This window comes from Solanum lycopersicum, chromosome 1, assembly GCF_036512215.1.
Source record: "Solanum lycopersicum chromosome 1, SLM_r2.1".
In the NCBI taxonomy this organism is placed as follows: domain Eukaryota; kingdom Viridiplantae; phylum Streptophyta; class Magnoliopsida; order Solanales; family Solanaceae; genus Solanum; species Solanum lycopersicum.
This window is the reverse complement of record NC_090800.1, coordinates 13,052,920-13,066,707: the sequence shown is the minus strand read 5'-3', so window position 1 is coordinate 13,066,707 and position 13,788 is coordinate 13,052,920. Positions and strand designations below refer to the sequence as shown.

General features: G+C 33.2%; 1 protein-coding gene across 10 annotated transcripts; it reads left to right on the top strand.

Annotated features, from left to right (window-relative positions):
• Positions 1-529: 529 nt before the first annotated feature.
• Positions 530-12,014, top strand: LOC101252308 (uncharacterized). 10 transcript variants are annotated; one of them, XM_069297015.1, is made up of 11 exons: positions 539-750; positions 2,167-2,290; positions 3,845-3,939; positions 8,231-8,545; positions 8,947-9,189; positions 9,287-9,498; positions 9,584-9,676; positions 9,782-9,883; positions 10,329-10,430; positions 10,539-10,664; positions 11,717-12,014. In XM_069297015.1, the coding sequence occupies exons 6-11, from the start codon at positions 9,421-9,423 to the stop codon at positions 11,756-11,758; spliced, it is 543 nt and encodes a 180-aa protein (XP_069153116.1). In that variant the 5' UTR covers positions 539-750; positions 2,167-2,290; positions 3,845-3,939; positions 8,231-8,545; positions 8,947-9,189; positions 9,287-9,420; the 3' UTR covers positions 11,759-12,014. The 10 variants fall into 10 exon arrangements, 9 of the variants coding, with proteins under 9 accessions (XP_069153105.1, XP_069153102.1, XP_069153109.1 ...); XM_069297013.1 differs by having other exon boundaries at positions 542-750; positions 10,329-10,664; XM_069297016.1 differs by having other exon boundaries at positions 543-750; positions 9,588-9,676; positions 10,329-10,664.
• Positions 12,015-13,788: the final 1,774 nt, after the last annotated feature.

Sequence of the window (13,788 nt, the reverse complement as noted above, 5' to 3'; positions counted from 1 at the left end):
AAGCATTTCACCAATCAATCAAATAGGGACCACCACAATGAAATCCACAAGCATTATGATTAGCACATGATCTTTTCATTTCACCCTTTTTTATTCATTAAGATTTATCAAGAGGAAAATTGACCTTTCACCTCATAGCGATTACTCACAACACACAAAGTAATAGACGAATTCTACTAAATTACAAGGCTTAGGAAAGCACTCGTGTTCAATCAATCAATTGATCACCCCGAGAATTGAGTCTTCCTCACTACAAAAAAACACCTAAATCGTGGGGGTTTCAAAGCGGAGGTTAGCTACAACTCCCACATATTACATTAAATAACGGGGGTTTAATAGCTGACGGAAAATAAAAATATTTAGCGGGACTTAAAACCCCTAAAATTTTTTTTAAGTAAATACCGAGAGTTTAAACATATGCTATTTCAGAATATATTTTTTATTTCATAATATAAGATATATATTTTTTATTTATGAAATACAAATACTCACAACTTTTGAAAATAGATAATTTAATAAAAAGTTATTTTTACTTTAAATTGCAAAACACAAAATAAACCCAACTTTAGGAAACTTCCAAATTATCTCTCTCACTGTCACACTTCTCTCACTGTACCTCAGTACACTTCTCTCACTGCTCCGACGTCTAGCGGTCTTCTCCGTCGTCACCATCGCACTCCTCCGGCGTCTCCTCACAGCTCTATAAACTTCAGCTACTCACGAGATTCAAAATGGGATAGGTGTTGTAAGGTAATGTTTTCCACTTATCACCTCTTCGAATAATGAACCAGCTTCATATTTTTGGATTTTCTCATCTGAATCTTCACAAATTGTACAAATTATTGCTTGTATTTACTATGTAAGCTTGTTTTTTTGCTGTTTCTATAGATGCATGGAGGTAAAATTAGGTTAATATTGTTGTATTAGTCTTGGAGGAAAAGTTCAAAATATTTAATTTGAACATGTATTTTGTGGTAGAATTAGGTTTATTTTGTTATAATTTTGGCGATAATTACAAATTTTTCGAGGCATTTTGTGTCTATAGATTCTTGTCTCAATCGTTTTGCTCAACAGGTGGCTTGTTTCTTTGTAAAATTTGTCTTCTCTGTCAATCCTTGTTTATGCGTAAGGTGTATATAGTTTCTCTTTGTTTAGCTGCTACATATGCCCTCGATTTCACTTATCAGCAAATGTTTTTTTTATTAACTGTAGTAGGTTAGTTTAGCTACACAACCAAGTCCTGTTTTAGCAGAGTTCCGGTCTCTGAAATTATCCCAGTATATTTAACAATATTAATTTCTCACTTACCTTTAGATTTATGTGATGGAGCTTCCTTTCAGTTGATTTCGTATAAGGCATAATCAATGTCTGCATAATTATAAGGGATTTTTTTTATATGAATATCAAGTTGAATTCAAGAGGAAATTAATAAAGCAGAATGAGTATGTTATTACCAGTATTTGGTCCTGAAGGAACTGAATATAGCCAATGGCTTCTGTTAATACTGATGCAGTATCGGTCTTGTGGGAGAAAAGAAAGAAAAATCAGCATGGTATAAAAATTAAAATATTACAACTTGTTACTCTCCTTCAGCCAGTTTTTGCGTTTTAGTGGATTCTGATGATATGTACTATTTCTGCTACATAAATCTAATGGTTGGTTTACCAGAGTTAGAAAAGTTTGAAATTGGTGTAAATACTCTTATTAGAGATGGGGGTGGGGTAATATCTATTAATGATGATGTTGGAACAGTCTGATTGTTGTATTCTTGTATGACTTGATAAAGTCTATCTCATAGGAGTGACCTTGTGTAGTCTTCTATGTTTGCCTGTGATGTTTCAAGCCAATCTCTGCAACTTATATAAGGGAAAGATGACTGATACTGCTAGTTAAGAACACCGCGTCCAAATCCTTGTACCATTCCGTCTCTTGCAGTACCTTTTGCACCTTAAACAATTTCTATTTCAATTAATCCTGAACCTGAGAGAGTGTTTGATTTTTGATTTTCTAATTTTTCTAATTAATCCTGAACCTGAAACAGTTTCTAGTTAAGATTTTCTATTTTTTCTTCATTAAGAGAGTGTTTGATTTTTGATGGTTAGCTTTCTTAGTTTGCATATGTTTGAGTGAGTATAAGTACTTACATTTTCCCTTCATTGATGGTAGCTACCGCAACAGCAAAATCTATCGGACTGTGGGCTTTTTTTTACTACACTATGTGGAGAGTTTTTTGGAGGAAGATCCTGCTGGTATCAACCCATACAGCATAAAGAACTATCACAACGAATTTGTAAGTGCAGTACTTGATTTGCACTTCAGTGTTATGTCTTTGAAGTTCTCAACTTGTGCTGCCTTTTATGATTTTGAATCACTTTGTATATGAATGGATGGAAGCAGCATTATTTTTTGATCTCCTCTATTCTGATTTGAAGCCCATCAGTTAAGAATCCATTAATCAGTTTCATAGATGTGGAGTCAGAAATAGAAACCTTGCATAGTTTTGAGATCACTTGGAACAATTTTATATATGAAACTTAAGTGCTTGCTAAGATGGATTGGAGCTTTCAAAGTTAAACAAATACATACAAACTATTGCCATTAGATGGAAGTTCCTTTTTCAGTTTCATTTAGCTTATACGCTGTAACATTTAAGCATTCGTAGTTATGAACCATTTCCAAGAAAACCAACTAATTCAGCACATCTTTCCAATACCTAATAGAATTAAAATCATCAAAAACACTACTACTTAGAAACAACAGTAGTCATAGAGAATGATTCCAGTAATATATAACAACCATGAAAGAATGCTTTTACAAGTTTAGTGTAAACATGTTATGTAGTATAGATTACTTAACGTTATTTGTGGGGTTACCAATCAACACGATCAACGAGAGAAACATGTAATAAATAACCTTTTTCAAAACTCAAAACTCTAATATTTTGAACTATCAAAGCATGAAACATAAACTCAACTGACTTTGAGCAACATAATACATTATTAAATCTTGAGCAAGTCATGAATTAATCTATGATTGGCACATGATAGAACAAACAAAACCTGTACATGAATAGTAGGGGGAAAAAGCTGGAACAAGAAAGACATATTTCCCAGGGTCATTCCAAATAAAGAACAAGACAAGTTGAGTTTATTCAGCATACACAAGCATCCAGTTTGAAATGATTAACAAGGGACAAATATATCGTGCTGTTTACACTTACAACTAGCGCCACACAAATATTATGAACATGTAGAACAAGAACCAAAATAAGATAATTATTCGTTTTCTTTAATATAAAATTCCAGGTAGTATCCCTGGCAGATGTATTTCATTGAATATTGAGACAGAAACAAAACTATTTTAAAAAATCATTGTGAAATACAAGAAGGTAAAGTAAATTGATAAAAAATTGAAAATAAATGATCTGCATATGGAATTGAGCTTATTTTAAGTGTTGAAACTTAAGCACTTAAGGAACTGAATTTTGCTTTTCAAAATGTAGTTTATATTCTCTGGATCTCTTAATTTCTTTGTTTGCTTTTCTCATATTACATGGATTATATCATTACTGACTACACCTACTACTGTGTGAGGATATTGTTCCTATTTTCTAGTTAGGTGTTGTTTTGAAACGTTATTTGTGTGGAGATTGCAATGATCAAACTGGTTTATCTAGTATTTCTGGTCAGACAGTATGCCAATATTCTGCTCAATGCAAGGAAGTTTCTCATAACAAAGCATACAACTATTGAGTTTAGCAGTCAAATAGATCACTCCTAATTGTGATTTGGCTGTACTGGAATGGATATATCACATACTATATTTGTTTTGTTTAATTTATCAGGTCTGACCTCCCTTTCAATATTTGATTTATCTTGAACTGGAGCTGGAACTAGAGAGCTGCTAGATCTTGTTTGTTTAAGGATAAAGAAAATTGAGGTACTCTGACCCCCTTTTGATATATGTTGGTACTCTTTGATGATAGCTTGATGAACTTCCTGGTATCAAGTTCATTTGTTGATGCTGATCTTTCTCAATCTCAGCTATCTGTTTTATTTTACTTACAAAATAAATCAATGAGTTTCTGCCGAATAAGTTAGTACATACACAAAGTGATTGAATATCGAGTACAAGCCTGTAAATAATTCAGGTGCGCTTACTACAGTAGTACTAAATAAAGAAAAAATACACATTTTCTCTCAGATTGTTGTTCTGTAAATCCACATCCACTTCCTGTGTTCATTATGTTACAATTTTGGCATGCAAAAAGAAAACATTACGACCATTTCTGTATATACTCCATTTCTGCATTAGCTGGTACATAAAATTGTTAAAATATCACTCTAACCTTATTATTTTCTCATGAAAATCTTATAGGTGATATTGTCTGCTAATTTTGTTTTTTCGATGGATAAATCTTGGATTAGAATGCCAAGGACCACAAAGGAATATCTGGTTGGTTTGAATCAGTTTTTGGAATTTGCTTTTAAAAATGGAGCTATAGAAGATAGAATAAAATGCCCGTGTCCTCAATGTTGTTTTGGAAAATGGCAGACTAGAGAGGTAGTATTTGATCATTTGATTTGCAAGCCATTTCCTCAAAATTATGTCATTTGGGTTATGCATGGGGAAACAAGTGTGTTACAAAATTCTAAAAGCAGAGAGTTTACTCAGGATACACTGCCTCCAAAAAATCCTGTAGAATTATTGATTAACGAAGCATTTCATGGCTTTAGGCAAGAGAGATTTGATGTAGGTCCATCGCAAATAGTGGCAGAAGAAGAGATATTAAAGGATATACCCACATCATATGACAAAGACTTTTTTGAGTTGCTCAAAGATGGAAGGGAAGAATTGTATGAAGGGTCTAAGTACTCAAAATTAGAGTTTTTGTTAAAGTTATATCATATAAAGTGTTTGTCTAGTCTAAGTGACAAAGGAATGACTATGATATTGGATCTACTCAGGGATGCCTTTGAATTTGCAAAGATCCCTGATTCTTTTTATGAGGCTAAGAAAACTATCAACAAGTTATGTCTTGATTATGTTAAGATTGATGCTTGTCCAAATGATTGCATGTTGTATTGGGGAGATGATGTTAATGAGGAAACATGCAAGCATTGTCATACTTCGAGATGGAAGCTTCATGAGAAGAATACAAACAGTAAAGTGGTTGCTAGGGGTAAGAAGAAAAAAAAGAGACCTGCAAAAATTTTGCGTTACTTCCCATTAAAGCCAAGATTACAAAGACTGTTCATGTGCTCTAAGATGGCAGAACATATGAGGTGGCATACGGAAGGTGGTAACAAAGATGGAATTTTAAGGCATCCTAGAGATGGTGAGGCATGGAAGAGATTTGATACAACTTATCCTGAATTTGCTTTTGAATCTCGAAATGTTCGATTAGGGTTAGCTAGTGATGGTTTCAATCCCTTTGGAGCGATGAGTACTAATAATAGCATTTGGCCTGTAATTTTGGTTCCATATTACTTACCACCTTGGTTGTGCATGAAACAACCAAATTCTATTCTATCAATGATCATTCCAGGTCCACGAATGGTGGGAAATAACATAGATGTATACTTACAACCACTTATTAAGGAGTTGAATGAGTTGTGGAGTGAAGGTGTACAGACTTTTGATTCATCAAAGAATGAAATGTTTAGAATGCGGGCAGCTCTTATGTGGACAATTAGTGATTTTCCGGGACTCGGTATCTTATCTGGTTGGAACACATATACCGGTTTTGCATGTCCATCTTGTAATTTTGACATGAAACCTTGTCGACTTACTCGTAGTAGAAAGTGGTGCTTTGTTGGTCATCGTCGATTTTTGGCAAGAAATCACAAATTCAGATTAATGAGGAATCAATTTGATGGAACTGTAGAAGAAAGAAACCCCCCCAAAAAGTTATCTGGATCTGATATTTTGCAACAAGTGACAAATATTAATGTTACATTTGGAAGACAAGAAAAGTTGAATGATAAAATAAAAAGAAAAAGAAAAAAAAATAGACAAAGCAGTGTGGGTGAAGGTTCAACTAAACAGTGGAAGAAAAAAAGCATATTCTTCAATCTTCCTTATTGGGAATCCAACTTGTTGCGCCATAATTTAGATGTTATGCATATTGAAAAAATGTTTTTGACAATATTATTCACACTCTGTTAAATGATAGAGAAAAGTCAAAGGATCACATTGAAGCGCGAAAAGATCTACAAGATATGGGTATAAGGGAAGACCTTTGGGCAGATGAGAATGGTGATTTTCGGCTTGGTGCATTTACAATTCCAAAGGATAAGAAAGTGACCTTCCTTACAACTTTAAAGAATATCTTAATGCCCGATGGTTATTCGAGTAATATATCTCGTTGTATACATCTAGAATCAAAGAGGATCTTTGGATTAAAAAGTCATGATTGTCACATCATTATGGAACAATTACTGCCGATAGCAATTCGCAATGTGCTTCCAAATCAAGTTGTAGCAATTTTGGTAGAGTTCTGTTCTTTTTTTAGACACATTTGTCTGAAAAACTTGAGCCTCATGGACCTTGAAAAACTACAAAAACGGATTGTTATCACTCTTTGCCACCTAGAGATGTTGTTCCTTCCATCCTTTTTTACTGTAATGGTTCATTTAACTGTCCATTTAGTGGACGAAGTAATACAAGGTGGTCCAGTACATTATCGATGGATGTATTTTGTTGAAAGGTAAAATATCTTATTTTTAAAAACTTTTGTCTCAAAGTAAATGCTTGTTCTAATACTATCTAATTTTAATGGTAGATTGTTAGGTCATTTCAAGTCACTTATAGGGAACAAATCACAGGCAGAAGGATGTATAGCTGAAGGTCAAAAAATTGAAGAAGCTCTAACTCTTTATTCTCGTTATTTTGAGGATATCGAATCGAGGGTAAATAGGCCTAAACGAGTAAATGATGAAACAAATTATGATGAGGTTCCTGAAAGGTCATCTATGTTCCCTCGACAAGGTAAAGTTGTCGGAGGCTTCATAACATTTGCTTTGACTCATTTGGAGAAAACTCAAGCTCATCGATATGTATTACTTAATTGCGCTTCAGCAAAGCCATTTATTGAGTAAGTAATTTAAATAAGCTTGATCTATTAAAAAACATTAGTAAAATGGTTGTTCATTGATTTTATTTGTAGTGAATTTAGGCAACACATTAAAAGGAGTTCAAGAGGCAGAAAACCTTCGATAACAGAGGTAGAAAAGAGAATTAATAGAGAGTTTACTGATTGGTTTCCTAAGCGGGTGAGTGATTGAAATTAGATGATAGTTTTGCATAGGATTTCTAATTCAATTTAGAATATCTGACGAAAATATTTTTCTTATTTAGATAATGAATCCAGATATAGAAGACACAATCTCTGATGATATAAAGTTTTTAGCACAAGGTCCAGCGCCATATGCAAGAAGATTCACTGCTTATAACATTAATGGGTTCAAATTTCGAACTTTGTCAAGAGAACAAGGATTGAAAACTCAAAATAGTGGAGTTTTTCTTATGTCTAACACTTCTTGCGTTGCATCTTGTGCTGATAGAAATGCAAGACAAGCAGATTTGCCATATTATGGGAAATTGGAAGATATTATTGAGCTTAACTATTATGGAAAGTTCAGGGTTGTGCTTTTCAAATGCAAGTGGGCTGACGCTACTCGAGATAGAGGGTTTAAAAGAGATGTTTGGAACTTTAATTGTGTCAATTTTTCTAAATTGATTCACAGCGGTGATCGTGAGGATGATGATCTTTATATTGAAGCATCACAAGCAAATATGGTTTTCTATGTTGATGATGAAACAGATAAAGAATGGAGTGTAGCTATACATTTACAACCAAGAGATGTGTTTGACATGGGACAAGTTGATGAAGAAGAGATATTTGAGAATGAGCCCTACCAACAACAAGAATTTGAAAATTTTTTCGATGTTGATTATGGAAATGTCCAAATCTCAACAGAGGAGCATATGTCTGAACACACATAGCATGCTTTTTAGTTTTGGTGTAAAGGAAAAACTATTTGTATATGCTAATCACATCACTCTTTTATTAAGATTTGAACTTTTCATGTGTGTGTGGATCTGGATACAAATTTCTTATGAAAATCTGCAGTCTTATAACTGGATGAACCAGTAATCTTTACAAGTATTGCAATAACAGTATTTTTTTTAAGAATTTCTGATTTATCTTATCTTTGGTTTATTGTAGAAATGGCAAAGACCAAGCGCTGGCAGAACTTGCAAAACTCAGTTCAAACACAACCTACATTGTCAGTTCAGCCCTACGCACAACCAACCACATCACAATCGATTTCATCAGTTCAGGCGAAAAAACAGATGACTTCCTCAGTTTAGGCTACATCACAGCCGGTTCAGTCAACTCAGGCTGCATCACAGTCTATTTCCTCAAATCAGGCTGTATCACATTCGACTTCATCAAGTCAGGCCGAATCACAACCGAAATCATTTAAGAAGCGTGTTGTTGGACGTGAGTCTACGGAGTATTGGACCGTAGAAGCAATAGGTAAACTTTACACTTCTGCTTTCTTATTCATCTTTTTTTCTTCTTCTCCATTTGTCTTGTTTTTCTTCTTCTTGTTAGAGGGGTTTGTCCTATTTTTCCCCTCACTTTTCATCTTCTTTTCTACCTACTCCCTTCATTTTAATCACAAAGTGAAAAAAAATACAAGTTTCTTGGTTTTCCCTCAATGTCTTGATGATCAAAAGTCATTGTTGCTGCAATTGAAGGGAAACAATTAAAAACATAATACATCACATAATAAAGAATAATAAAAGGCAACAACCCACTGTGGAACAATAGAGGGAAACAATTAAAAACATAAACAAGTACTACAACCCACTCTAGAACATGATTGGTTGGAAAATTGAACATGTTTTCATTTTATATCATTTTCACTATTCCAGATTCAGAAGGAAACAAAAAAAAAACTCAAAGTGAAAGTCAAAGAAGTGCTAAATTTATCTGGAGAAGATCGTATTGTGGTCAATTTTGACTACCTGGATTGTCCATTTGGAGAAGCACAACCCCTTCTTTCTGGTTTTTGTGGAATTTTAGCTGCTGATTCGTCCTTATTTCCAATGCACTTTGACAAATGGCCAAATATGCCTATGTCATACTTCGATAGTGTCTTTAATCAAATCATAGTGGTATAAACTCTATATTCTGAATACTATACTTATATTCTTTTCTCGAATCTTTATATTTAAATTTAATAGGTAAGCTAACTGGTGTTTATTATTGAAGCCTCGATTTTTTTTGAGACAACCAACTTAGCTGCTCGACGATATGTTTATAACTGTATTTCAAAGAAGTGGAGTGCAAATAGGTTGGACATATGGAAAGTGTTCAGTGATCCACTTAAAAGCAAAACTCAGATTATGGATAATGTTCCACCTGGAATTCCAAGAGATCAGTGGACTTCTTATGTTAATTATCGTTATAAAAAAGAAACACAGGTATATATATTTAATTGTTTTAAGTAGTATGTGTAGTCATATAATTACTTTCTAATGATTGAATTTCGTGTATCTTTTTTGTTAGGAAGTGTGCAATAGAAATGCTGAAAGTCGAAAGAAACAAATCATTCCACACACAGGTGGATCCAAAGCTAACTCTAGAAGAAGGGCTGAAATGGTTAAAGATTTTAGTTCTTTTCATTTTATTTAGTTATTAAGATGACTTATTTTGTAATTATTTTTAATTAGTTAAGTTATTCTAAGTTGATTGTTTTGCTTATAGATGGCTGAGACCGGTCAAATGCCTGGACGAGCAGAACTTTATCTTGCTACTCATAAGAATGAAGATGGAGCATATGTAAATGAAGCGGCAAAAATTATCTGTGTAAGTTAGTTAATGGGGGAAATAATAGCATTCCAGTTCCTTGGTTGTGTCAAGTCTGTCACTATTCTATTAACAAGTTAAGTCAAGCAGTTTATGTTTAGTCTCTTATTTATTTTAAACCTGAGATTCTCTGTTAATATTTTCGTCATTGTTATTGTTCAAATCAGTTTGATGGTGCCTTGTTTAGTATAGTGTGCTGTCATTTTGAAGTGATTTAAAATCCTTGCTTGAGTAAATGATATAAAATTATGTCTCACTAATTATCTCTCACTTGGATTGAATATATGCATGTACTTTGCTTATTTTATGAATGCTAAAATCAGGAGTAAAGGAATTCCTAACTCAGGAATATGTGAATGCACTTTGATTATATTTAGGTAATACATCTTTGTTCTCAATTACTTTTTAAAATTTTGATAAAGTGTTCTGTGTGTACTATACTCAGGAAAAAATTCAGCAAAATCTGAGTCAAAGCACTGTGGATGAGTCTATAATATCGCCAGATGATGCAGTTGGAAAAATTCTAGGAAAAGAGCACTCTGGAAGGGTAAGGTGTTTGGGATTAGGAGTTGTTCCCACTAGAGTTTTTAAACAAGCAAGACCTCGATTCAGCGGTATGAATGCTTCGAGTGTTTCATGTCCATCCAATTGCCAGGAGAACTACAATAAATTGTTGAATTCTCACATTCAAATGATGGCTGCTTTCAAGTCATATATGATAATGAAAGAAGGGGCATTACCAGAACAATTTGTGGGGTTATTTGCTCCTACTACTACAATGGTAAATATAATGTTTACATTCTCTCTTCTTCAATGACCTTATTTATATATCAGATATGTTCGTTTAGTTTACATCAAATGCTAATTGAAAAACAAATGCTAGTGCATCAAATGCTAATTGAAAAACAATTCTACATATGCATGGCCACTGCTAGTGCATAATGTGCAGCACATTGGCCTTTACTGTCCAATATTTGTAAATGGAGATGATTTTCCTTTTGAGCTTCTTGTGCAACATTATGTACTCTTATGGAAATACACAACAACCTAATTTATAGTCCATGAAGAGTTTTCTTCTGGCGTCTAAACGACAAGTTTGTATTTACTTTGCATTGTTCTTGTTGTTGACTTCTTTTCCTTAGCCTGCCGAGTAACATCAGGTAAATCATAGGATGTGTGTAACCCTTTGGACTTTCTGCTCCTTCTTGTTGGTGCTTTCTGCAATTAGATAGCTATGCTTATGTGTGCACCCAATAGTGTGGTCTACTGATCGATTAGGGGGTGGGGGGGGGGGGGGAGGGAGGAAATCATTGGAAATTAGGGTTCAAATGTTAATAGAGAGAAACATTAGGTGATTTCTTCTCATTCCCAAAGTCTTGGTAGGCAGAGGTTAGCAAGTACTCGGTGAAATAGTCAAGTTTGCATAAGTTGATCCAGGTACTGTCAGAAGGCAAGAAAAAAAAATAGCTATTGTACGTATGCATATTTGCACATATGCAGATATGTACTACTATTGTTATTTGTTGAGGTCGAATCAGTTTTAGGATTTGTGATTTTCATATCCTTAAATGCAATCATGCTATGAGTATTTCCGCATAAACTCATTTGAATTGCTTGGTCTTGTTGTATTTGCAAAGACAATTCATATCTCTAAGCAAATTGCATGATTACATCTCCTATTTGTTAATGAGTGGCATTGGTATTTACTTTCATAGTAGTGAACTTAGTATTGTTGTTCACATGCTTAGTGTTAGCTTGCATTATTTCATATTTTATCAGAGTAAAAGTCTTGAGTTTGCATGAAGTCACTTACATGTGTATTTTCCTTTGCAGCCAGGTGATGTTAGTGATAGTAATCGTAGTGAACCCCGCTGAAGTTTCATGAATAATTGTAGATCCTTTCTTGAGTTTGGTTGCTAGTGATCTAAAGTTTAAGCAATTTTTTGTAGTGATTTGAAGTTCAAGCAAGTTTTTGTAGTGATTGAAAGTTTCTTGTAATAATATGGTTGAAGTGAATAACATGTTCCAATTAAGTTTGTAGAAGTAATAGTACACTTTATGACATGCTTTTGTGGTGAACTATTGTGTTATTTCATATAGTAATATGCCCTTTTAGATTTGTCTATGTTAATTAATTAGTTATTATTATTTAAATTTGAATATTTAATTTCCAGCAAAATTTTAGAAAAAGATACATTTCATAAATAGCAGGAGTTAAAACTCTTGTTAGTTTTAATGTATAATTCATGAATCGTGGGGTTTTTTACTCCCAGAGTATATAAATTGTTGGGGTTCTAAATCCTAGAATTTGTGCAGTTATCAATTTGTGGGTTCAAAACCCCCGTTAGCAAACCCCCGCTACTGGTACCAGGGGTTGGAAAAAAACCCCTGCAACATAATTGTGGTACACCTAATTGTAGGAGTTTCTGCCACTGCCATAAAACTAAGTTGCGGGGGTTACTGACCTTCGGAATATGTAATTTTAACCCCCAGATTTTTAGTGTTTTTTTGTAGTGCCTTTTCGTCCAATTAATCAAATAAAATATACTATTTAAGTAAAAGTTCCATTATATAAATACAAAATACCATCAAGAATAGTAACTAACAATAAATCATAATCTAAAATTGTCATTAATAAATTGGTAGAAAAACCACTTACACAACTAATACTAAATAACTACCAAAAACTTCAAAACAAATGGACAAAGATAGATCCATTCCAAACAAAAATAAACCTAATTAAAAAAAACAATATGAAATTTTTTACTGTAATGTCTAAACCATGGGTAGATGAAACAATGTTGGAACAACTTTGATGTGTAATTTGAGTCCAGATACACAATCACCAGGAATACCACATATGAAGAAGTAATCTCCATCAGGTGTGTCAAGGGTGGTTGAATCACTACCAGAGTTGAATGTTGCAATTGGATTACTAGTTGTGCATGATTTGTAGTCGTTGATGTTAACTTGCATCACGTTGTGCAATGATGGGTCGTAGTTAAATCGCATGAAAAGATCAATAGGAGGTTGACATAACTTTATAATTTATTACTCGATATGTCTAAGTAGTTTAGTAAGAACTCAATTTTAGATTAAAAATTTATAAACTCGAAATTCTAACTTACTTTACATCATAAATAAAAATGTTGTTATACAATTCGACAATGTATATGCTTTTTTTTAGTTGCATGTGTCTTAATTGACAATCTAACATTAAACATTGACTATTGAATTTGACTACGTTCTACTTTTATTATTATATTAAAACTCACTTCCATGTTTTTTGAAGTTTTATTTGATTTTAGTACTATATATAACGTTATCCTATATATAAATTTCCTCTACTATAAGTATTTGCAAATGATGAAACATTATGTTAGCTAGGGTATCACTAGCTTGGAATTACTTTTAAAAAAACCCATTCATTGTAATTATAGTCAAATGTCCACTCTGCAAGATCACCAATTTGATACACAGTAGTTATGGCGGATCTCGAAGTAGCCATCATCACCACCAACACAACTAATATTGCTTTTCCCAAGAAAGTCATAGCTATACACTTTAACACTAACAAAGAATTAAGACCTTTGAACCTGAATACTAGTGATTTGAACGAATGATTTTATGAGGCTTTTTATAGGAGTAGATTAATTGTCTCCTTGCTTTTTTAATAATACAATTTAAGAAACACGCATAGGACTTTTAGAAAATATAATTTCCAAGTACTTCTAAAGTTCCAAAAATAAAATGAAATATAAAAAACAAGAATCTCTTAAGTTTTCCTTTTTCTTTATTAGTACTTATTAGTACGTCAAAAGTCTCAAAATGTTGAAGATCCCTTTTAATTAATTATGTTAGTTAACCAAATTAAAATAATTTAAAGAGTTAAAATAGCCAAGAAT